This window comes from Choloepus didactylus, chromosome 10 (genome assembly GCF_015220235.1).
Source record: "Choloepus didactylus isolate mChoDid1 chromosome 10, mChoDid1.pri, whole genome shotgun sequence".
In the NCBI taxonomy this organism is placed as follows: Eukaryota; Metazoa; Chordata; class Mammalia; order Pilosa; family Megalonychidae; genus Choloepus; species Choloepus didactylus.
This window is the reverse complement of record NC_051316.1, coordinates 51,213,545-51,240,430: the sequence shown is the minus strand read 5'-3', so window position 1 is coordinate 51,240,430 and position 26,886 is coordinate 51,213,545. Positions and strand designations below refer to the sequence as shown.

The following is a 26,886-nucleotide window of genomic DNA, read 5'->3' as shown; positions in this document are numbered from 1 at the left end:
ATAGATCTGCTGTCTTGGAACACTCCTTAAGAAACTGAAAACTATATATATGTGTGTGTGTGTGTATATATATATATATACACACACATACATACATACCTGAAAATATTAGGATTACGTTCAGTAGGAATCCTTTTCTTAATTTTGACACGGTTTCCCAAGTATAAAAATTAGTGGCAGAAGAAGAGAAGATCCTTAATGCAAAACTAACAGAAGATTTGAATCTATTCTGTAAGCTACCCAAGCTAATGCTATATTTGACAAACAGCAAAAGCATAGCAGGTTTAGTTCTGGTTTCAAAGCTTAGGAAAGCTGTCTAAAATGGCCTACTTTGCATCTAACTGTATTTAAAAATTGTTTTAAGATTTATTTTATTGTCTGCAATTAGCTTGTATATGTTGTCTCCTCGTGCAACTGCTGTCTCAGGATCTGAGCTGTTTAATTCTCCTCCCTCCAAGAAAACACACGTTGTCATGCACCTCGCCTGAGAGCGCAATGATATAGTGTCTTTGTCCTATTATGCAATTCCTATTTTTAACTTTTACAGTAAAACTGTCATACTAATAATGTCCTCACACCAAAATTTAATTTTGAACCTTGAAAGGTAAAAATTTATGTGCTCTGTGTGTGTCAGTGTTCTTGGCAATCTAATTGAGCAATTTTTTCCCCAGACCATTATTATAAATTTGACAAATTTGGCAGACCTCTAGGAGCTATTGAGCTGCAAATCTGCACTGTGCTTGTAAATTCCAAGATTCTGTGCTTATCACTGATTTAAATTTTCCATTAAGAAGGAGAGTGCTGAAAGAAATCAGAGACAAAGCACATTCTTAAACAAAAAAAAGAAGCCCCAAGAGATCAGTGGTTCAGCCCGTTGTCTCCAGTAGGTAATGACCCAACTCTTAAACACAAGCGTCATCGTCAATCTTTGCTTTCCAGTTGCAGGAAGGAGCTAGAAACCTCAGCAGTCCCCTGCTAATGCGGTGTTAGCTTTGCAGCCCATCCTGGCGTCATATCAGGTTCTTAATTCTTAAGAATGTCTTTTCCTAATTTCTCATTTAGATTGACCCTAATATTTTGTATATATCCATTTTTAAATGGATATTTACTGAGCTTTTACCTGGGTCAAACATTGTCATTCATTCTACAAATATGTTCTGATTGCACTATGAACCGGAATTGGGTTAGGTGTGTGGACCCAAGAGTGAACAAAACAGATGCTGGTGGGACTGGTAACAGTGTGGGAGAGACAGACATGAATTAAATCATCACCACCCCCCATATACAGTTATAATTTATGATGAGTGCTCTGAAGGAAAAGAATGTGGTGTCCTGAGATGGAGATTGACATGTAGGCAGCTCAGGGATGATTTCCCTTGGCAGAGTTGTTCTTTCATTCACGTTATCCATTTAGTCTTTGCATCAATATGTTGATGTAGGTGTTAGAACCTCATTTAGCAGATGTGGAAAGGGAAACATGGAAGACGTGAAAGTGCTTTTTGTCTTATAACCGCCCCCTCCCCCCATCCCATGCTCAAGTAACAATTCATTATCAATGAAAGAGAAGTGCTGATTGGTTGCTTTACAAGCATGGGGTTAGGGTTCTTAAATATAATCCTATTAGCCTTTACTTGCCCCTTTTAGTTGTGTCAATCTGTCTTTAATAAGATGGTAAACAAGCTATTATTATAGTTTTGAAATAATAGGGAAATAGTTTCAAAATGTTTGTGGCGAAACCAACAACTCCCTTGTAATTACTGCACATTTATAGTTGAATAATAGTTACCCTCTATTACCAGTTTGCAATTCATCAGCTTCTTGGATGTGCTGCTGGCCATTGAACAGCCAGCCTGACTTTCTCAGCAACATCTCCCTCGCTCCTGAGGTGTGGTCCAGCCATACCAGCCCACCTGAGACTACAACTAGAAACGTTCCTTAGAAACACAACTAGACACAAAAGTTCTTGGGCACTGCGCTGGGTCTGCCCTGGGGGCACTGTCAAGCAATCTGCATTTTATCAATTTCCCCAGGTAATTCCTATACATGATAAAGTTTGACCAACTGTGTCCTTCAGAATTTGGGCTAGTATTAATGCTAACTTAAAGACAAGCCTGCAACCATATGATACTTATAAATGAGCTGATACTTGTAGAGCAATGAATAAATACCAGCTATTTTTCTACATTTGTTGAATATTAGAACTGGAAGGAAACATTAAGATAACTGGTGAAACAACTTTCTTTTGAGTATGAAGAAATTTAAAAGGCTCTGAGTGTCTTAGTGAAATATATGCAGATGCATTTTTGTATATTTATCTATTTTATTCTTTCTACTATGTATTCTAATAAACTACATAATCAAGTATATTCTGGTTTAAGGTCAGTTGCTGAGAGAAAAAGAGGTGGGTCAGTTAGCTTGCTGTGTCTACTTTGCAATTCTGGTTAGAAGATCAAGGAAAGAACGTTGAGTGAAAGTGTGCATAGATCTCATACAAACACATTACCTTGTGTGGGAAAAACTCCAAGCTGATGATCAGTGAAATAATTTCTTTGTAACTGTTTATCATGGGTGTCTGACCCTAGATTTGAATGTGTATTGGCAGATTAATAAGAATCCCATTTGTTTTTCAAGATGCGCCTCCCAGCCTCCATCCCTTTTCTCAATTTTCCAGCTTTTTTTCTCTGATCTATTTTTTATGTTTGCTTTTACCTCCATACAAAAGGATCTGGAAATATAGCTGCTGTTTATTTATTTGGTAGATTTACAAAACATGCCAATGTGCCTCTGGGCATGAGAAACAATACAAATCACAAGCCATAAATAAATGATAGAACAACAAAAACAACAAAAAGTAAAAGCCGAAACTTATATGCCTTCCTATGTCTTTTTTCTCTTATCAGGGGAAAACTGAGTCAAATCCTGTATATACCTCTCATACATGTGGGTAATCACACTATTTTTTTTTCCTCTTTCCCCCCTTTTCTTTCAATAAAAAAGCTAACTTAATGCCAACATTAAATGGCTTATAGACAACAATATTATGAAAAATGACCTAAAATAATTCCAGTGGTTGCCTTAAGGTGAGGGAATATGGTGGATTTAAGCGTTTTGTCTTCTTACTTTTCCAAATTTTCCATATTTTCTCTGATGAGTAATAATACTGATAGTCACTATATATTAAACACTTACCGCAGGGTGCCATTTAATTTTCACAATAAGCTTATAGTGTTATTGTGGCTTTACTGTGAAAGCTTCCGTCAATTCAAAGGATCTAAGTAATATACCTGGGTTACATGTAATAAGGTTAATTGGACCCCAAGCTTGCCTTCTCCAAAGCCTGTTAGCATGCTCCCCAGCACGGCTTCTTCTTCCTTGAACTCCCAACCCTCTGGGGTTCCTTTCACTTCCTGCTGCTATTGACCTGTCATTCTAGACACAGCCTTGCAGATGAAATGCTGCTTCCTCCCCATGGGCCAGCAGAGGCACAAACAGGAATTTATTACCCACCACACAAAGCTGCAGAGGTATAGCAGACAGACTGTACCATAGAATTGGGGTTGTTAAAGGAAATTAGGACCTGGGGTGGGAAAAAACTGTATGTCAGATGTGACTTCCCTCATAATCTAAGGGAAACTCTTCTCAGGATGTCCCCTGTCCTCAGTTGGCTTCTCTCACCTCAGGTTTGCCCCTCTTTGCAAGCCCAGACAACCTTCTAACTCTAACTTTGGCCAGCCCCAGGTATCTTTCCCAGAAAACCTGACCCTACCCATAGGAGTTGGTTTTACCTGAGGATTCATTCTCTTTTCCCCAAAAGGACCTTTTTTCCCCAAGTCTGCATTATTCAGGTGAGAATCCTGCCCCAACAACTTCAGCAGAATCTTTGGAGGTAATCTCTGGCACTCCAAGTTCCATTGGGAATAGCAGGGCGGACAAAACACTGTCTTCAGGGTTCCCCTCAGTGGTCAGTGGGAGCTATTGGCACACTTCTGTATTGTTCTCCTTCTTTCCGGTGGAGTTATTCAATTTTTTTTTTACTTGTACAAACCGTAAAGGAACTTTATAAATTAAGACATTACCTCAAAACATTTAAACATTGATATTCAAATATGTGATTACATGTTTGCAAGAATATAATATCTTGCACATTTTAAATATTGACATTTAAAAATAGCTACATCAAATTTTAAGTAAATCCTGTGATTCTAAACACAGTTATTTGATATTCATTAACATCCATTTAAAAATACACAATTAAGTCTTTTATAGTCAAAAATTATACATTTTTTAATCTTCTTCAAAATTTACTTCAAGTGTACTTCCCCATAGAATTTTATCCTAGTCATAATGTATTTTATGCTTAAAAATCTTTCTTGCTAACCTTATAATTTTTGCAACTAAAATATACGTAAATTTAAATACAACTTTTAAAAATTTCTAGGCAACATTCAAAAATTCCTATGCTCACAAAACCCTGTTAAATAAAAACTTGATTTAATTTTTATTCTTTTTTTAATTAATAACCACAACTGAAGCTTATCCATGAAGCTAAGGACGCTCAAGTGCCAGAGCCCCTCATTTACACGGTCCCTGTGATTGCTGGGAGTTGCCAAAAATCATATAGTAATCTACCATCAAAAATTATTTTTAATTATCTCCCAGTTGACAACTCAATTAGTTCTCCCTCAATTTTATTAAAAACAAGGAATTGGATATCACCTGACTTTTGAAATAATTATAGTCATCTACTTTCTCCACACCTACAGCAATATTTTGAATTGTCCCTTTGTTTGGTGCTGCACGACAATTAGCCATAGTAAAATGTAGGAGGAAGGAGAGGTACGTTTTCGTTAACAACGTGAGCAACAGGAAAGCAGATTCAGCATCTCCATTATAGGCAGTTCTCAGAAGCCAAACATGGTCAGAATGCGCCGTTGTAAACAGCTTTTAATGGGCTAAATCAGACACAGGTATTACATTCTCCTTTAACTACTTCTGAGTGCCCTCAAAAGCTCCATGACCTGTAGAAATTTGTCTTTTGGCTGAGGCACAGATTTTTTTTTTCTTTAATACCACAACATGTGGTGAGGTGGCCATATTGCTGAGGATCATGTGCTGTGAAACTGGGGAAGGAAGAAGGAGGGCCTTCTCATCTGAGCATCTGAAGCAGCGTGTGGACCACGAGGTGGTGTCTGCTATCAGTAAGTGGAAGAACTCCTCAGCGGTTGAAGGGCCTAGTCTAGACTTAAAGCTACTGAATTGCAGTCCTTAACAGATTGGGCTGCCTGCTCCCAGTGGAAGGCAGGACATAGCAGAGCATATGCTCACTCAGGCAGGCACCCAGTTCTGGGCCTCCGTGCTCTCTCTTGCCTCAGCACTGGTCTGACAATAGCTTCCTGGAAGCTGAAGCTAAGCTGAGCTGGTTGCTACAGGCCCCTGCAAACAGAGTTGGCCAGAAGCCCTTTTCCATGTATTACTTGGGGAAAGTAAAGGGTAGAAAGAAACTCTCAAAGCTTTGGATGGAGATCATAGGCATGAAAAAAGTCAATACTTTTGATGCTATACTGACAACCAAGCAATACCAGGGGATGGAAATGGTGCAATTCTCCTAGAAGAAGCAAGAGGAACAGAATCAGGAGCATGACTTGGGTTTCCCCAGTTTGACCCTCTGTCTTCCATTCGGTCCCTGCAAATGGCCAGCGAAGCCCAGGCCAAGGCTGCCTGAGCAGAGAGGAACTCAGCTGACACATCAGCCCAGCTGCTCACAATCCACATGCCACTGCAGGCTGTCAGGCTGGAGCTTCTCCTGCTTCTCAGTGACTCTTCTGCATTGATTTGAAAGAGAAAGTTTAGTTATTTGATGAAATGGTCTCAAAAGAAAGTGTTGGTGATGAAATGAAAAGATGGAAGAGACTGAAGTTTGTGACAGATTAAAGAAAGCTGAATTCATTGGTGGCTCAGATGATGAGGGCAAGTCTACCTTGCACTCCATGAAAAAGGAAGAAGAAATGATTCATGGAACTTCTGCTACTGTTTGTGCCAAGCAAAAACTGTTCCTCAAGTATAAATGCAACTAGCAGAAGGTGAAACACTTGGGATAGGGTAAGTCCAAGGAATTCTTAACCTTCTGCATGTGGGAAGGGGGTGGGGAGAAGAAAGAGAGCCAGGAACCTTTTAAAACATTTCTGTGCTCACAATTCTGGGAATTCATAAAGGTCTTGAGCTGGATCCATTTGGAATAACAAGATATGATTGTATTCACTTCTATCTCTGAGAAGTGGTAGTAGGGACTATTCGTGGACTTCTATGTGTGAACTGATGTGAAAGACCTATGCTACTTCCAAGCTGTGACTTTCGGTAAGTTAGTTCATCTCTGTGCCTCAGTTTCCTCATCCAAAAACTAGGAATAATTTTCTGCCTCACAAGGTTTGGGGAAAAGTAAATGAATTAATGTATGCATTGTGCTTAAAGCAGAGCCAGGCATATAATAAGCACTCCAAGAGTCATAGATACCTTGTTTTGTCACTCCAGCTACCTTCTCACTTTGGTCACCTGCTCATCCGTCATTCAGATTATGTGACTTTGGTAAGGCATCCAGTCTCTGTGGTCCTTGTTGGGCAGACCTACCAGGGCAAACCAATTATTTTCATATGATCCAAGCTGATGTGGAATTAGTAGAGAAGGGCCTCTAATGAAAGGTTGTAAATCAGTGTCTGCTGGTGCCCATCTTCTAGCATGTAACTACGACTTTTCTATCAGAAAGAGGCAAGACCACCTGGTCAACCTTCCTGATAACCCTAAATCTAGTCATGACCAAACATTAGACTTCTCAGTCTTGTGGTATATCCTAATATTTTGATTTTTGCTCAAGTTAGCCTGAGTTGGGTTTCTGTCACCTGCATCCATGATGTAGAAGACTGACATTACATTTTTAAAAACATAAAAGAAATTCAGGTTTCTTGAAAGTATGGTAGAAATACCACTACGGCCAAGATCTTATCCTCTTAGAGGTGCTTTATGAGTCATTTTTATCCATCATTAACATTTTAATGTCAGGTATTTTTTTCTAAATTTACTTTCCAACTTACCAGCTGACAGCATATGAAGTCAGAACAGTTTTGAAGGGAGTACAAAGAGGTCTGAGTGCTACTATGAAGGGTTTGGGATGCATAAAAGTACTCAGTGCCATCAAGGGAGGGCTTGGGGAAGGTAGAAAGTAATGGAGAAGGCAGGAAAAAAAGGCCTTGAGGATGCAGGGCACAGGGGAGGCAGAACGATACAGCGAGGGTAGTGGGAAGCAGGATGCAACATTCTGAGGTTCTCACACTTGCAAACCTCTCCACAGTTCCAACCTGTTAAAGAATATCTGATTCCCAGGTACTTCCATGACACAAATCAAAGGCAAGAGGCAACATGAAGTGAGAATGAGATAAAAGAAAGGAAGAGCAGGGTACCGAAGAACTTAGATGATAGAGAGAAACCAGAGGTAGAAAGAAAGCAGGTGAGACAAGAGGTAGCCACAGGAGTGAAAAAAGAGAAGAGCCAGAGGGGCCAGCTCAGGAACTAGGAGAATGTGTGGGGGATTAATGAGACCTGGAATTTCACAAAGCCTGGCTGGGTTTAACAGTCCGAAAGTGAAACTCGGGAAATTATAGACCCCAGGGCTTCTAAGGAAGAGTGTTCTCCTGAAGTCAGCTCTCCTCATTAAGAAGGGCATTGTCTTCATGGAATCCGAATTAATTTATAAACTGTGCGTTCTCCCTGCAATCCATTCGGTCAGGAGGTCACAGAATGGGGATATCCAGAAGTCGGTTCTCAGTGTAAAGAAAAGTCCCCTATATGTTACAGGAGCCCAGGAAACAAAGGCTGGTTCCTTTTCTTAATCCCTGCAGCAGAAGACCAATTTCTCTGCAAAGATTTTCAGAGTGCAAATTGACGATGGTCAGGCGTCAACTTTAGGGCAAGAGTTACTGGCCTTCCCGACTTATTCTGGAGAAATGAGTCACAAATCCAGAAACGAGTAAAATTTCAATTCTGAGTTAAGTGGTGGGGGCAACCAGTCTTGCACGAGCGTCTCCGGGCTTCCCCACTGCATCGCTGTTGCTGTCGCGACTATCACTGTTCACACGTGGGTGTTAGGCCCAGATCCGCCCTGGCGAGTGCCCACCAAGCAGACGGCCCTGGCCAAGGTGGTTTCCAAGCCCACGCCCACACCCGCAGAGCGGTCCCAGCGAACAGCAGGTGTCACCCTTCTGCTTCCAAACCCTAACCGCCTCCAGTTTCCTCGCGCTCTTTCCAAACTCTTGAGTGTTCAGAGCTGCCGCTCCGCGGGGTGGTTGCGCGCATCTGCGCGTCTACAGCGCGCTCCTGTTTGGTGTTCCAACGCGCTTCCCCTTGAGGGACTGAGGGTGGTGGTGGTGATCCGGAGGGCGGCAGGTGCCAGCGAAAGCGAGCGGGAGTCTCAGGTGTCGGAGGTTGAACTTGCATCCGGGGGTGGGGAGGGTAGCTCGCGCGTATAAGTCCCTCCCTTTTCCCCATGCAGTCTCCCTGCGCTCTGAGGAACTCAGGAGGAGGCGCCGCGAGGGCTGCGGGGCTCAGGCGCTCGGACCATGGCTGGAGCTCCGGCTCCCGCCCTGGCCCCCGCCGCGGCCGGTGACCCACAGCGCCTGCAGTACAGTGTACAACTGCACTTCGTGACCGAAGAGCAGCTCCTCGGGGCGGTGCCGCTCTCGTCCCCCAACTCCAAATCTCTGCGGCTGGAGGTGCGCCCGGCAGGGGTGGAGGCGGACGCCACGGTGACTGACGGTGAAGTACTGGGCGCGACCCCCCCGCGCAGAGTCGGGCTCAGAAGTTGGGGCCCCCGTGTGCGCGAGTGCGGGTGTAGGAGTGCGGCGGAGTGTAAAAAGTACGTGTGAGGCCCGGCGCCCGTGGGAGGAAGTGCGAGTGTGTATAGAAGTGCGGGTTTGTGCAGCGGCGCGCGGGTATCGGGTGCGGCTGTTTGAGCCGGCGAGCGCGCACACTAGTGAGCACCTGTCTGTCCGCTTGCCTGGATGTATAGGGGTGCGGGTGTGTGCCCGGCGCGCGCGCACATTAGTGAGGGTTGCGCACTCGCGGTCACTCTCAGCAGTTGAGCACCCCCGGCCGCTTGTTGACACGAAATGCGGGCTTACCTGGCCAGTCCCAGGAAGGCCCCAGGCCATCCAATTGTGTCTTCACTAAGAAAACTTTGTTGCTACAAGCAGACCGGCTTTGGATCCAGGCATTAGGTTACATATTGGCAAGTCTATAACTCAAACCATCTTGAGCCTCAGGTATTTATTCTCTTAACACATATTTGTGGGGGGAAAAGTTGTATAGATGCCAAAAAGAGGCAGAAGAGGAGGCCGGTGAAGGAGGAGGGGGTTTGGTCGCCGGAAACTTCTTCAGGAGCAGAAGAGGTCCAGAACGGAGATGGAGGTCCATCCAGGCCTGCGTGTTTCTCAGTCCCTTTCCAAGACGTTGCACCCCCTTCAGTCACACCTGAAAGCTTAGGAGGCCAGTGTGGCACCCACGTGGAATTACTTTTTAGTTCAAAAAGTGACCTTTACCCAGGAACTGCGAGCCCAGCTGTGGGTATGTTAGGGGAATACTTCTAACCTTAGTAGGAACTAGACCCTCTTGAGATTTCAAGGTAACCCATGCACCCTGCTGCCAGAAAATGTGCATACTTGTGCACAGACTTTGCATATAAATGTGAGAAGTTCACACATACACCCCAGCTCATATTAAATACCTCATCTTAGTGAGTGTAGTGAGCAGAGCCTCCGAGGGCTCTAAGGACTCCTGAGGTTTCTTCCAGCTCTAACATGCAAAGAGTTTGAGAAGAATTGAGGGTGCTCTACATTATGGTTTGGCTCCTGTGGGAATTTCAAATCCCTGGCAGGCACTGTTCTCCTGGGACAAACAGGATGCACGTTAACTGCTGTATCTCAGAGGCCCTAGAACAGTGCCAGGCACATAGTAGGTGCTCAATAAATACTTGATGAGGGATGAAAGGAAGCTTTGAGATGTCTCTTCTCCCTTTACCCTAGGCCGAGATAGGCAGGTTTGAGTCTTAAAACAAATTAAATACCATGTTCACTGATGTCTTAGGAGACTTAAGTCTTGGCAAGGTATCAAAAACCTTACTCAGCTACTCACTGATTTCTTTTTTGGATGCAAAAGGAGAAAGGAGTAGCTTTCAGTGTTTCTCTCTTGGGGATTCAGAACTTCAAGGTGCCAGAAAAGAATTCAGTTTGCCTCATATGGTAAATTTGTTTATTCTGTAGCCATACTCATTGAGCAACAAAAGAGCAGATTTGCAATTTACACATTACTCTGTGTCCTGTGATTTTCTTTCCCACAAATGTGTGTTAAGAGAGGAAGTATCTGAGGTTCAGGCTGATTGGAGTTGTAGACTCCCCAACACTGAATGCCTGGCCTATGAGTTTGTAATTATATGAAGAAGAATCAGCTCCTTCTCAAAGCAGTAAATCAAGTCCAGAGATGACCTTTGTCATATATATATAAATTATATGTGTGTGTGAGAGACCATAGAAGTAGAAAGAATAACTAAAGCTAAGGCAGGCAGTCAGTGACACAAGATGTTGACTAAATTCCTTGTGAAAGATTCTCTAATAAGGAAAACAGAGAACTCACTCTAGTAACAGCTTGAGTCCTGAGACACATTCTATATATTAATGCAGTTAGTAAAACTCAGTACTCTTTTATGGAGAATTTTATGGGGAAGAACTCTTCTAGAGTTTTTCTTTAGTATACCAACTGGATTCCAGTGGATGGTGGTTAGGAAGAGCAGGCTTAAAAACAAATTCTTCCTGATGAACCATAGGGAGGTAGTCTGGTGTAGTCAAATGTTCATTTAGTAGCAGAATTTGAAATGGGTAGGAATTGTCCTGGGATAAAGATTGGCCCAATATTTTCAACGGACTTTAGGAATGGGTCTAAGCAATGTACCTTTAGGAAATTATACAGTTTCTTAGCTTATATGTAGAGTTAGCTTTTAAACAGGTAGACTCTGGATTAACTGCCTGGAATGCCTCATGGCACTGCCTCTTACTAGCTATATGCTTAACAGGTTACCCTCTCTCAGCTTCAGTTTCCTCATCTGCAAAATAAGGATAGATAATATAGTTGTAATGATGATTAAATGAAATAATGCATGCACCATGCTTAGGACAGTGCCTGGCATATATTTAGATCTCAATAAGTGCTAGCTATTATTGTTAATATTTTATTTCCCTTCTGTACTAAAAACAACAGTTTCCTCAGACTCTTTTGAGGATTTGCTGGGCTGTATTTTTCTGAAGTCTTTCCAAAGGGAACTTAATTAAATCTGGTAAATAGTAACATGGAAATTTTGAATAATTGTTTAGATTCTCATGTCAATAGCTTGGCATGCAAAGAACGGAACAGATCATCTAGTTTATTCTAACATTAAGCTCTACAAAACTGGCAAAGATTTTATGAAGGGAACAAACCAAGGGCTCTAATTCACTCGGGAAACATGCATTAATGCCTGATGTGTACTCGGTATTGTGGAAGGAATTAATCTCGCCCTCAGGCAGACTCCTGGCAGGGTAGTAACTCAAAATATATTTAAGAAAAGAAGCAGGAAATGAATGTCTTCAGAGTTCACAAGCTAGAGCACACTTGAAGTACATTTCATCTTCTCCACCCAGGACCACCAGCAGAGCGGGGTCTCCCTGCCCCCATCATAGCCCCCCAGCCCCCCACCCCCCTTCCAACAGCACCCAGCTCCAACTGACTCTGGTCTGGGGAAGCCAGTCTTCTGGCCACCGAAGACTTCTTCAAATAGAAAAAGAGATTAAATAGTAAAATCAGGAGTCAAAAAAAAAAAAAAAAAAGAAGAAGAAGAAGGGCCACAGATACAGAGACATGAGGCAGGGGGCCGTGTGAAGACAGGTGGAGTTCAGAGTGGTGCAGCCACAAGCCAAGGAACACCAAGGATCGCCGGCCAACCGCAGAAGCTGGAAGAGGCAGGAAGGATTCTCACCGACAGGCTTCAGAGGGAGTGTGGACCCGCCGACACCTGATTTCAGACGTGTAGTCTCCAGAGCTCTGAGACAACACATTTCTGTTGCTTTAAGCCACTCAGTTTGTGGTACGTTGTTACGTCAGGCCTGGGAAACTGAGGCCCCTGGACAGGACCCTGCAGTCAGTCACCTGCATGTGAGATGCGCATCAATGTTGGACATATATTCCATGCCAGTTACCATGTGAGCGTACATGAGCTAGACAGAGACCCGCCCTCACGGAGCTGATGTTTTATTTAATCAGGGAAAGACAATAGCCAAGGACACAGGCAGGTGGTTTCAGACTGAGATAAATTTTGAAGAAAAGGAACAAAATGATGAGAAATAGAGACTCAGGGAGGGAGGAAGGCCAATATAGAGAGTATGGTCAGGGAAGGCCTCTCCGAGGAAGTAATACTGATCTGAGGCAGGAAGGGTGAAAAGAGCCGGTGAAACAAAGAGCTAAAGGAAAAATATTACAGGCAGAAAGATTCACAGATAGAAAGGCCGTGAGGCTTGGAAGGAGTTGGTGTGTTTGGATGGCCAGTGTAACCGCGGCTTGTTGGAGGTGGGGGATAATATGAATTATAGTTAGTGCTCCAGTTATTATTGTGGCACAACAGGCTGTCAGGAACTCAGTCAGTTAAAATAACCATTTTATAATGTTCCCAATTCTGTGGTTTAGGAATGAGGCAGGGCTTGGCCGGGAGATTCTTTTGCTTCTTGTGGCATCCAGCAGATTATTGCTGGAGGCTTTATAAAGGAAGGAACCTGAAGCCAGGAGTCAGAAAAGGCCACAGGAAGGCTCCAGAAGCCGGAAGTCAGTAGAAATCAAAAGAGCTGACACGAGAGAGACCGGGATCACCACGTGACTGGAAGCAGAGCTGCAAGCCAAGAAACCCCAAGGCAAACCAGTACCCGAATGCTGCAGACTTTGGGAAGAAAGCATAGGCTTGCTGACACCTTGCTTTTAGACTTCTAGTCTTCCAAGCTGTGAGCCAATAAATTACTCTTAACAAACCTATACACACACACACACACACATGATCTATACATATATATATATATATATATATATATATATACATGAACACTCACTAATGGGGTTTCAGAGGAACTCTAATGATATCCTCTCTATCCTGAATTGGAAACCAGCTGAGAATTGACACAGGACACAGATATATGGAGAATGGCTTAATAAATAGTTACAGCATGATAGATAAAGAGTTGATTGGAGAGCATGGGTTTTGATGTGCACCTGCCCCCTAAATACTACAGGCCTCTACCTTTGGGTGAATACCCTGGAAAGCACCCCTGCAAGCAGATAGACCAGGTCGTGAGGGGAGGGACCTGAGTTGGCCAGGCCCCGGCTTTCCTCCTCCCAAACTCGACAATCAAAGAATCCTGGAGGGGGGCGCTGGGAGAGGGGGACAGGGTGGGGGGAGAGGCCAAATTGTCACTGGAATGCAGCTTTTCTCAATGGGGGCACAGATAGCATTGGTGCTGGGAAGATTCTTAGTTGTGAGGTACTTTCCAGAATGGTTAGTATCCCGGGCCCCTTGGCAGTATATAGCAGCAGTGCCCCCTCATCCTCCTCAATAACTGAAAATGATGAACATCTTCCATGCATTGCTAGCAGAAGCCCCTTCTCATGGACACGTGAGGGAGGACAGATGCAGCATCCCCCGGAACAATCACAAACTCGGAACCCTCTCTATCGATTATCATCCAGATTACCTGAAAACGCCACATTCATCTTTGGCACGTTCATCTGCTTTCCCAAACAGCAGACTACTCCATGTGTATATATATATTCAAATATATTGAATGTATTGAATATATATATATTCAAATCTAACCTTGCTACCATTTAATTCCAGAAACTATTTAGATATTTTTGTTGCACCAGAGAAACATTAAAAAAAAATGGAATATGGTCAGAATCCTTCTAAGTAACCAACTTCTTTTCTTATTGTTATTTTACCAAGAACAGTACTTTCATGACTTCATTATAGTTTTACAAGAAAGATGCTTAACGTGGCTAAACTGAGAGTTCTGAGTTTGTGTTCCAGCATTACGGATGTGTATCAGTGAAGGGAAAGAATTTCCTTCCTCTGTCAGGCAGTAATGGTACCTCGAATGAAAGGCACGTGGAAAACCGTTCAAGGCATTTGTGTGGCTGAGTCTAAAGTCACCAGTAGATGAAAAGACTTGTTTTCCTGTCCAAAGACCCTTTAAGATTTCTTTCTTTCCCCATTTTCAACAGTTGTACTTAGTTTTGGTTCTGTATTCAATATACCAGTGAATAAGCCAATTTAAAGATAGGCAATCCGTTGATGGAGACTTACACCAGATGCCACTTGGAAGAGAAGAGAGGCATGGGGATCTTGTGAGTAAGCCATACACGGCATGGTTTCTTCTACTGTTTAGAGTCAGTGCTTGAAACAAGAAGGTTTTTGAGGCAAGAAAATTAAATATCACAGGCATAATATTTGTGCTTTGAGTTGTGATTGACCATAGCACATTTGAAATAATTACTTTAAAAACGAGTATTATACAAATGTACCAGATTCAAACCATCTTGAAGATGAAAAGCCCCTCTTCCCATCCCTCCCTTCACCACAGGTGAAACACACATGCTGAGCCCTGGCAGTTGGAAGGAAAGGTACGAAATGAGCACATTCTGTCATCGGTATCCTCCTCCTCTCCCTGATTCTCCACCCTCATAAATACCTGGTGCCTGGGAGTTTCTCCCACACCCCTCACTTCCCTCTCCAATATAGCCAGGATTCACCCAATGCTAATACAGGCTGAAGAGGTTAGGTTTTCCCAGAGTATTTGCATTTTAATAGTAGACAAATCCTTCGGTCAGAGTAATGACTTTAAATTCTTGAAAATGGTCTTCAGGCCTGAGAAATCTCTGCATGTCCAAAATCACTCTCTAATCATAATATTCACCTCCATTTAGCTAAGCCACTCCTTCCAGTTAGGTGCTAGACATGTTTTCTTTAACCTTTGCAGTAACCTGACAATAGGTAATGTTGGTGTCCTTTACTGGCCTGTATTATCACAGGTATATTGTCCTTGAAACCTATTTCCCCCATTCCATGATGCCTTCTTGTGGTTAGTCACCCAGTCTGTAGCCTGCGCTAAAGTTGGACTTTTAGCCACAAATCCAAAGCTAGATTTGCTCATAGAATGAGGAAACATTTGCTCTTTGTGTTTGAAGGGAGCTATATCCTTCAATGAGCTTAGAAACCTTCCTAGTGAGAGCACAGAGTGACTGACAGTGTTGAGTGACCTCTTGTCATATTTTGGACACAACAGAGGTGGGTTTTTTGTTTTGTTTTTAACCCCCCAGGCCTATCATCTAAATAAAACTGTGCATGATATTCTCCTGTTAACTACTTCTTGGCATTTTCACCTTTATTTTAAAGTTTATGATGATTCAGCTGGCATGGGCTGGGTTAACCAGATCATACTCTCCCATTTACTAGCCTTGTGACCTGGGCCAGCTTTAGTGAACCTGTTTAAGCCTTCTTTTTCTCTCCTGGAAATGTGGATAATATTTACCTCATAAGGTTTTGTGAAAAATAAACAGAATAAAGAAAACTGGAAAAAAATGCAAAATGATTTCCATTAATTTTATATTAATGGAGTCAAAATTATTAAATAAAAATAATGCAAGCAATTGTGTATAGCTGGCTTTCACATTCGCAATACTGCTGACTTGTTCACATCAGCCCCTCTGCCGGGGAACCTTGGCCTTGAGCAGGGAGCCATGTGTGGGTCCTCTGGCTGGAAATGCTGTTTCATGCCCACACCCCACACCCAACTCTTGGCCTGTTTGGTCCTTCTCATTCTCTAGTTCAGATCTGAAAGATCTTTTGTTAGAAGGGGCTTTTCATCCTGCTCAGTTCTCACTGGTCCTACTGTGCCCCCCATCACTGATCTCATCCTTCTCTTCCCACCACATCTTGAACAAGAAACAACATTTTTGATTCACCCTTGGTTAAATTTGAAGTTGGAATCACAGACCACAAATCTCAAGAGTATTTAATGAGGGACCTTGAGAGGAAGGGAGGAGGTTAACCAAATACTTTCAGAATGTGAGGGAGAAGGTTGGAACCTATTTTCCAATCGAGAGCCATAAAGACATAAAGAATAAAAAGCCTTAGCTAGGTCAGGTGAAAGTACTTTTTAGGCGAGAGCTATGCATATTCTGAATCTTGTCATCATAGAATTGAATTCCTGGCCAGTTTCTTTGCTAAGAAGGGTAAAAAGGTCTCAAGTAATATTCTGTTTTTAACTATAGAAAGTTTATTGTTATCTCCTAGAAAATGTAAGTCAACCTTGAGGCTATTATGACTACTGAAAAGCTCATTTGACATGCTTGTTAAAGGAAATTGCATTTACTTACTATATATTTGTTTTAGAAAATTGCATTTGTTAGAATACTTGTAGGAAATTGAGTTTATTCAACTAAGTTTTATTGTACAGAGCAGGACTGTGATGAATACTTATTAATTTTCTTCAATAACACCTCATAAGTTACAGGAATTAATTTCATTTGTTGACTCAATTTGTATTTATTGCACACCTACTATGTGGCAGGCACTGTTCTGGGCACTGAGGAAATAACAGTGTATTAGTTGATCTATTGCTGTGTAACAAATTACCACAAATTTAGAGGCTTAAAACAGTACACATTTATTATCTCAAAGTTTCTGTGGGTCAGGACCCGGGACTGGCTTTAACTGGGTTCTCTCATGAGGCTGCGCTCAAGGTGCAGGCTGGCGCTGACGTCTCCTGTGAGGATTAGACTGGGGAATGACCTCCTCCTAAGCTCGCTTGTGTGGTTGTCAGCATAATTCATTTCCTCAAGTGTTGTTGACTAAGGCCTCCAGTTCCTTGCTGGCTATTTAATGGAGGCCACTCTCAGTTCCTTGGTACATGGGCCTGCTCAACATGTCCATTTGCTCCGGGAAAGCCAGCAAAAGAGAAGTCTGATAGCAAGACAGAAGTCTCAATGTTATGAAGATGTTGACATCCCCTCACCTTTGCCATGCTTACTGGTTAGTCACTAGGCCAGCCCACAGCTGAGGAGAACGGATGACACAAGGGATCTGCCTGCCCCAAACAGTGAACAAAGCAAACTCATCACGTTTACAGAGCTCACATTCTAGAACCGTTTAGAAAGCCTCAAGATTCTTCCTCAATGCTGGATTCCCTGCAGGCCTGTTTGAGAAAAATATGCTTTGTGATTCTAACAGATTCATTGCTAAACATCACCTGAAGCACTTTTGTTTTTTAAATTAGAGCTGAGATATAATCCCACCCTGATACCCTCAAGGTGTTTGGAGTTGAGTTACAGAACTAAGGCATGTACACAAAAGTATAAGAAAATCTCTCAGCAGAGCTGCAATGACCAAGACAATGGAAAATCAGATCCAGTGTGATTTTGGTTTCTAGGCCCTTGGCTCTGTGTTAAATAGCTGGGTGTAAAGTCCCTGTTTATGAAGAAGACAGATCCTGTTCTGGTAACATCTATTTAATTTTTCAGTCAGCTTTGCCTCATCAACTACTTTGGATACTTCACTAGCCTTCATTTTTGTGGAGAATTGATGCACTGAAGATAAACTTTGCATTGTGCTTAGATTCAGATACTGTTCAAAGCACTTTTATTAAGTCACAGGGGAGACAGAGTGAGCTGCTGTTTCAAATTCCAGAAATTAAAGTGAAGTTTTATGGAGTGAAACAAAGAGGTTTGTAGAAAGGAAAAAGAAAGAGAGGAAAAAGAAGGAAGGAAGCAAGCTGGCGACTTCACACTGATTTTGTGAATTTGCTGCATTTTAGGAGATAGAGGGAACACTCTTGATATTGCTGTTATCTGTACTAGCCATGTTTATGGCTTTAAGTAATTGCACAAACCTTGACATTTACATGGTTATGGGTTTAGGATTTATATTTTGAGATGGAGCTCACTTGTAGATATATACCCTAAAGAACTGAAAACAAGGGCTCAAACAGATACTTGTATACCAGTGTTCATAGCAACATTTTTCACGATAATTAAAAGGTGGAAACAGCCTGTGTCCATCAAGAAATGAATGTATAAGCAAAAATAATATATATACTATCATAATAATATATAAACGGGTATCAGCATTCACCAGAGAAACAGAACCAATAGGAGACCTATATCTATATCTCTATCTATATATTATAAGGAATTGGTGTGATTTAAGGGGCTGGCAAGTTTGAATTCAATAGGGCAGTCTGCAAATTCCAGGAGAGGAGAGCTAATATTGAAGTCTTGAGTCCGAATTCCTTCGGGAAAGCTGCTGGTGGGCTGGAAATTCCAGTAAGAGTTGATGTTGAAGTCTTGAGGCAGAAATTCTTCTGACCTCTAGAACCCTCAGTTATTGCTCTTAAGACCTCCAACTGATTGGATGAGGTCCACTCACCTTATGGGAAGTAAACTCCTTTACTTAAAGTCAACTGATTGTAAATGCTAGTCCCATCTGTGAAATACCTGCAGTATTTGGCCAAACAATTGGAGACCATAACCTAACTAAGTTGACACCTAAAATTAACCATCCAAATGTAGAATGCTGTTCAGCCATAAAAAGGGAAAAGTACTGACACATACTGCTAAGTGAAAGAAGCCAGACACAAAAGGACAAACATTGTGTGATTCCACTTACATGAAATATCGAGAATAAGCAAAATCATAGAGACAGAAAGTGGCTTAGAAGTTACCAGGGGTCAAGAGGAGGGGGAATGGAATGGGGAGTTATTGTTTCACAGATAAAGAGCTTCAGTTTGGGGCCAAGAAAAAGTTTTGGTAATTGTTGGTGGTGATGGTAGTACAACATTTCAACTGTAATTAATACCACTGAATTGTACCCTTAAAAATGGTTAAAATGGCAAATTTTACATTATATATATGTATCAAAATAAAATTAAAAATGCATATATAAAAAGAAAAAGAGATGGAGATAGACTCTGTAAAGGCTTGAGAGAACACCTTGGATCTCGGGAATCAGAAAATCAAAGATTAATGAAAACCCATAAATTAGAATGGGGAAGAAGAAAGTGAATCTGAATTGTATGTATTGCTCTTATTCTGACCAAGTCCAGCTAATGACATTGTAGATCCAAAGATATTTGCAAATATTGCAGATTAGTGTGAGATAGTGTCCTGTACTTGGAGAAACACTAAGGCACAGTTCAGGAACTGGCCTAAGACATTGGGAGGAAAGAGCAGAGCTAAGATGCAAACCCAGATGTCTGGTCTAGTCTAGAATCTTGAGCTTTCATAATCCTACCCTGCACTTGGAAAATAAAAGCTCCATGCAATCACTTCATGAATTTCCTTTGGACAAAGTTGAGTTTTTTTTTCTTAAAAGGAAACTCATTTCTTTCTTTCTTTTTTCTTTTTAGGCATATTTTACTTATTTCATATAAGGGGGAGCATATGATATTTGTCTTTTGTGTCTGGCTTATTTCATTCAGCATGAGGTGTTCAAGCTTCGTACATGTTGTTGCATGTATCAGAATTTTACTCCTTTATATGGTGGAATAATACTCCATTGTGTGTATATACCACATTTCATTCATACAGTGGAGTTTCTCCCTCCACTTTTTAGCTATTGTGAATAATGCTGCTGTGAACATCGGTGTGCAAATATCCGTTCAAGTCCCTGTTTTCAATTATTCGGCGTATATACCCAGAAGTAGGATTTCTGTGTCATATGGTAATTCTATACTTAACTTTCTGAGGAACCACCAGACTTTTCTACAGTGACTACACCATTTTATATTCCCATCAGCAATGCCCAAGGGTTCCTATTTTTCCACGTCCTCACCAACACTTGTTATTTAATGTTTTTAAAATAATTGCCATTCTAGAGGGTGTGAAGTGGCTTCTCATTTTGGTTTTGATTTTTCAGGAAACTCATTTCTGATTTCATATTCTTTTTCTTCCTCAGATAAGTAAGTTTTATTATCCTGTAGAATAATAGCATTAGAAAAGTCTGTGGTTCAGAGGTGGAATAAGTTTATGGTTGGTACATAAAAGAGCAAGGGCTGAAGCCCCGTCCCCCAGTGCCCAGTGCAGACCCCTCCCCGTCTATGTCCATAGAGAATATTTAGATGACTTTTATCTTACATGATTTTTATTCTCTGGTCTCCCAGGAATAGTTGTGATTTTCTTTTTCATTTACAGAGTTTTATTTAACATTTTTATTGTGAAATACAACATATATAGAAAAGTGATAACTTGCAAAGTACAGTTTAACAAGTGGTTATAGAGCAAATTTCGAAGTGTAGTATAGGTTACAGTTACACAATTTCCATTATTTCCTTCTAGCTATTCTAATACACTAGAGACAAAAAAGAAAAAAAGGCCCTATATAATCCTTTGTTAAGCCCTGTCTTGTATGTTGCTACCCCTCCCTCTCATTTAACCACTGTCTCAACCTTCAGGGATATCTTGGCCATGACCACTCTAACTTGTTCATATTGAAAAGGGGTGTTGACATTATGGGGAAGGGGGATGCGGCTGGTTGATGTTCTTGGAGAGGCTCTTGCCTCTGGGTTTGGGGACCTACCTGGCATAAGAACAATCTAAGTTTCTGAAAAATAAACTTAGTGAGTGAAACTTTTACAGAGTCTCGGATAAGCACCTGGGTAGCCTTTAGGATTTTCTGTTAGTTTGGGCTTGGCTTATTGCGGCAAAGAGTTTTTGTTTTGTTTTATTTTTTCCACAAAGATTTCGATACCTTGAGGTTCAGTTAGAATGGTACTGTATTGTCTGGTGTTGATGCATTTCAGTAGTACTGTTTCTTTACATTTTCCCAAATTATTATGAAGTGGTTCTTTCAGCTTCTCTTGAATGTGAGCTTCTTGAGCTCAGGGATTGTGTCTTACACGTATCTGTATTTCTAGGATGATACCTAGTGGGACCTATTTCTATGCAGCTTCCAGGGCAGAAAGTTTAACCTTTCCTTGGAATGTGTATACCTGGAATCCATACCAAAATTACCCAGCCATCACAGTGAACTGATTTATCTATAACCTTTCCTATAAGTGAATCAGGTTCCTCTTTGCTTTTCTTAGTTAATTTTATTCCTCTTGGGATAAACTTTCTAATCAGAATGTGCCCCTGGCCTTATTAAAATGATAAGACAAGTGAAGGAAAGCAGCTTATTTTCAATGTCCTACTACAACAGAGCATCATTTAGTGTTTTGGAAACAAATCTCTGGGCTCTCCCACTCCCCCTCTCTCCCCTGGGCTTCTTTTTTAAATGTTATGTTTTTAGTTAGCTCAAGCCACCTGGGGCAAAACATGTTTGCAATTTGTTGATAGCACTCACCTTTCAAAAAATCCTGTGATTCTAACAAATCCAGTTCCTTAGAAAGCCAGAGAAGACACTTCGCTCCATGGAGCTTAGATCTCATGCAATGACATTCTGTTTGAAGCAGAACCTTAACCATTAAATAAATCTTTCAAAGCAGCATATCTTGTCATTGGCAGATTTCAAGATCATAAGGTGTCATAGTCACTTTCATTATTACTAATAGTTATTCATACATTTGCAGTTATTTATTAAGTACCTTTCTATGCTGTACCACTATACCTCCTTACTAGTACTCAAGAATAACCAGTTATTTTGTGATTCTTACTTTTGAGCATTTGATAATTTGACAACAAGAGAATTGTCAGTAGCTTGTGGACCCATGAGCTCCCAAATTTATGAAAAGATACATTTTTATCTTTGAAGTTCTTGATTTAGTTCTGGTTGTCTTTGTGGAACCACCACCTCTTAAAATAATAGAATTTAAGGTACTAATAACACAATATTAATAGAATAATAGATTAGAGACATAAAACACAGAAGAACCAAAGCATGAGAGGTTGATTAGTGATTTCTAGAAAGAACCATGAGCACATGTCCATCATTTTTTAACAGCCTTAAGAGAATAATTACCAGGTCTCACATTTTCTACTCAGCAAAAGTTTCATATTGGTACCTGTGTATCACATAACTATGCCCTAACCTTCTGCTCCTCTTCTTTGTCACATGCTTTTCAACTTCAACTAGTCAACTACCCGGAGGGTCCATCCTTTTGGAAGACCCTCAATTACACATAATTACGATTACATATAGGTCTGCGATTCTGAGACACCCAGTCTCCTTATGTCATTTCAGGCATAGCAGTATATATGAATCCTTTACTACAATATTAGCAAATGCTGTGGGGTCTGTATTATGAGAAGAAAGGAAAACTAGGACTCTCACAGCTGACAGTCAGCAGAAGTGTTTTAAGTGGTGGCACAATCTTTTTGTACATTTTATTTTGCTGGGTAGCTGAGATAATGGTGATGGTATAAATCTTAATCTCCCAACATGTCTTCTCCCAAATGAAAATAACAAGAAGACAACTAAAAACTCATGCTCTCAACATAACAAGAAGAAAATGTTCAAACTTTAAGATTCTTGTAAGTACAAAAATAAACACCATATCCCAGTGAGTTATCTTTCTTCCTTCTGCAAGCCATTTTGGAGTACAAGAGCAGTACCTGAAAAATTGCATGGAACAGAGAAGGAGAAGTTAGCAGCAGGCCTGATTTTTATATAAAACTATCATCATAAGGAAAAAATCCACCATAAGAGTGAAAATACTAAACTAAATGGTCTGGTAGATCAGAAAAGTGACAACAGGAAAGGAACTGAAAATTGCACACAGTTAGTAAAGAAGTAGTCGTGAAAATTTAATGATTTGTGGGAGAAGGTTTAAAGGGACAGGCACCCCTTGAAAACCACACACTGTAGAGAAATAGAAGCAAGAGAGCAAATACATCATCCTACAAGGCAAAAGAAAAAAAAATCAAAGGAAAAACAACTCCCCATCTCCAAAAATAGATACCATCAGTATATTGACCACATTCAAGAGGGAATAAAGAAGAGCATCCTTTTGAACTAGAAATCTCTTAAACCACTCCTAATTCTGAGTTAATTTATAAGTTTAACACTATCAGTACACTTCCAACAATACCAGCCCTATATACAGAAATGGAGAAGCACAAGCTGCCTTCATTTATACACTAGCTACTATAAAAATACAGTAGAAAATGAGAATGAGAATCAAGTTAATTCAGCTGATAAAAGTTGTACCCACTAAACAGAGCTGAATTAAATAGTCTCAAACAAGCATTTGAGGATTTGGAAAAAATTAAAACGCTTTGAAACATAAATTAAAAAATCAACAAAAATGGACACAAAACAAGAAGAAAAAAAGGGTTGATTTAATTTAGTAAAGTTACAGAAGAAAAAGTCTAAAGCATATATAAGAAATAAAAACTAAGTTAAAAGGTTCCTAAGGAATAAGGAATTCAAATGAAAAATAAAGGCATTGAAGAAAATCAGGAAAACAACCAAGAGAATAAAAATGAAATTAAGGAAGAAATAAAATAGAAAGTGTTTGAAATGAAATGTAGGTGAAATGATCCAATTAGGCATAATTGGAGTCCCTAAAAGATAGACAAGAAGATGGAACAGAATTAATATTTAACAGTATGATCCATAAAAAGCTTATTTTCTGTAAATAAAAGATCAGAATCAATCCTTTGAAAGGTTTCACTGGGTACCAAGGAAAACTGACCTACAACAATTAACTCTGAGTCCTATCCTGGTGTTTTGGTTTGCTAAAGCCGACACAATGCAATATATCATAAATGGGTTAGCTTTTACAGTGGGGGGTTATTAGCTTACAGATTTACAGTTCTAAGGCTATGAAAATGTCCCAATTAAAGCATCACCAGGATGATACCTGGACTCTGAAGAAAGGCTGCCATCATCTGGGACACCTCTGTCCCGTGGGAAGGCACACGGCTGGCGTCTGCTGGTCCTTCTGTCCCAGGTTCCATTGCCTTCAGCTTCTGTTCCAGTGGCCTCCTCTCTGAGCATCCGGGGGTCCTCTCTTGGCCCCTCCTGGGCTTCTCTATATGCTCTCCTGGGGGCTTTCTCTCTCTGAGCTCTTTGTGTCCTTTATCCTCTCATAAGGACTCCAGTGAAAATGATTAAGACCCACCTTGAATGGGGTGGGTCCCATTTCAATTGAAATGACCTAACCAAAAGTCCCTGCCCACAACAGGTCTGCACCCACAGGAATGGATTAAAAGAACATAGCATTTTCTGGGATACATAACAGCTTCAAACCAGCACACCTAGTAAATCTGTTAGACTTTAAAGGTTAGAAGTGTCCTCAGAGCTACAAGACAAAAGGATAAGTATCTTGCAATAGCAAGAGTATTAGACTGACTTTTACACTTCTCAAAAGCAACAGATAAAGTGTGGTAAAAATAGGGCAGAATTGTTGTGTTTCTTAAATATGCAGCTCAAGGATTTGTATCCATGAGCCCTTCTTGTGTACGTACTAGAATCCAGCTAAGACAGGAGCAGGTGAGCTCCAGCTAAAGAATTGTGAGAATTTAATGCATTTAATTGTACACCTAAGATTAAATCAAAAGTGGGTATGAGGATGGAAGAGTAAGGTGTTCTGTGATAGGTGTTCTGTGTTAAAGGAGTGACGAGGAAAATTCTTAGACTTAAGGACTTTTATAAATAAAAATGGAAGAATGAAAAATAAATTAAATTCCAAACTCAAAAAGCTAGAAAGAGTCAAATAAAAGAAACCAAAATAAAGCAAAAGGAAGGAAATAATAAAAATATATCTAATTGATAAAACACTGATTTTTGAAAAAATTAATAAAACATACAAACCACTAACACAATGAAAAATAAAAGAGAGAAAACACAAATGTCCAAAATAAGAATTGCCAAGGAGGCAATATCACTGAAACAGAAGAATTTCTTAAAATATCAGAGAATCCTTTGTCAGTATCTTTGCAAATATATTTGAACACCTATATGGAATGGATAATTTCCTAAAGAAATTGACTCTATTAGAGAGAGATGGTTAAAAAGACACACTTCCATCAGAGAAATAGAGAAAGTTATGAGAGTTACTTCACAAGAAAGCACCAGGCCCTGCCGGTTTCCAAGGGGTATTCTACCAAACTTCAAAGACCAGATTGAACATGATCAAGTGCTATTTACTCCAGGAATGCAGGGATGGCTCACTCTTAGGGAATCCAGTAAGATAATTCACCATATTAATAGATCTAAGGAGGAGAAAATCATAGCTTATCTCCAGAGAAGCTAAAAAACCTTTTGACAAGAGTCCAACTTAATATGATATGGACAACATAGTCTTAAAGCCAGCATCTTATTTAATGGGAAAACACCTAGCAGCACTTCCACTAAGATCAGGAACAAGGAAAGTATGCCATTATCTTCACTATTTCTCAGCTTTGTCCTGGAATAATTATCCAAGGCAATTAGAATGATAACAATTGGAGAAGTAAAACTATCTCTGTTTACAGATGATATGATCATGTACTGGGAAAACCTTAGAAAAACAATGATAAAACTTTCTCAAATAATGAAATAATTCAGCAAAATGGCAGAATATAAAATTATCATAAAGAAATTGCTAGTCTTCATATACAGAAACAGTGTATCCAGTTAGAAAATGTAATGTTAAATCCCATTTGTATAGTAACAGACTATTAAATACTTAAAAATAAATAACACCGAATTTACAAAAACAAGAGGCAATCTTCAAAACACTCTTGAAAACACAAAAAAAGTACATGAATAAATTAAAAGGTCCTGTCTCCTATTCTTGGAAAGGACAACTCACATAGAGATGTCAGTACTCCCTAAGTTTACCTCTGAATTTAACATTATCTCAATAAAATACCAACGAGCTTTTTTTCAAAAAGGAATTAGACAAGATTGATACTAGAGTTTATTTGGAAAATAAATAGCCATGGAAGCACTATAACAGAAAAGCTGTGTGGGACAAGTAGCCTTACCATATGTTAAAACACACTTTAAAGCTTCTATAATTAATACATAAAGAGATCAGTGAAATAGAATTTAAAAATTCACAAATAGACTCAAGAACATAAAGAACTGTATCTCAAATCATTAGATTTGAACTGCATCTCAAATCATTAGAGCAAAAATGGACTTTTTAATAAATGGTTCTGGACAACTGGTTACCATTTGGAAAATGGTAAAATTAGATATAAATATCACATCATATACCAGAATAAACTCCAAATGGATCAGAATTCTAATTGTAAAAAATAAAATAGAATTATCAGAAGAAAACATGCATGAATTCTTCTTTCACTGTGTGAAGGAAAAGGCTTTCTAATTTAACCCCAAATCCTGATACAATAAAGAAAATTAATAAATGTTAATACATTAAAAACGAACTCTTGCAAGTTGAAATATGAATGACACTGAGAAAATGTTTGTAACGTATCACAGATAAAGTGCTAATATTCTTAATTTATAAAGATATCTTTAAGAGCATGGGGAAAGATTTAAAAATAGAAAAATATTCAAAAGACATAAGCAGACAATTCATCAAAAAAGATATAAAACAGCTCTTCAACATATGAAAAATTGTTCAACCCCATATTAATAGGAAAGATAAAAGTATATGGAAATACCATTTTTGTCAATTGGATTGGCAAAAATAAAAAAGTTTTAACAGCACATTCTGTTTTTGAGACTGTGAGAAAACAGGCACTCTTACAGATTGGGTGGTGGAAATGCAAACTGGTACAATCTTTATGGATATTTTGTGACATCTCAAAAAGCTACATAAGTGTTTACCTTTTGATCCAGCAATCCTACTCCCACTTTTAGGAATTTATCCTGAAGGTACCTTT

General features: G+C 40.1%; 1 protein-coding gene across 2 annotated transcripts in view; it reads left to right on the top strand.

Annotated features, from left to right (window-relative positions):
* Nucleotides 1–8,586: 8,586 nt before the first annotated feature.
* The window catches only part of LOC119545523 (histone-arginine methyltransferase CARM1-like), a 280,411-nt gene continuing 262,111 nt past the window's right edge, over nt 8,587–26,886 (top strand). For both annotated transcript variants that reach the window (XM_037851118.1, XM_037851119.1), the window contains exon 1: nt 8,587–8,802. In XM_037851118.1, the coding sequence (XP_037707046.1) occupies nt 8,607–8,802 (196 nt within the window). In that variant the 5' untranslated portion in view covers nt 8,587–8,606. The remainder of the gene's footprint in view (nt 8,803–26,886) is intronic.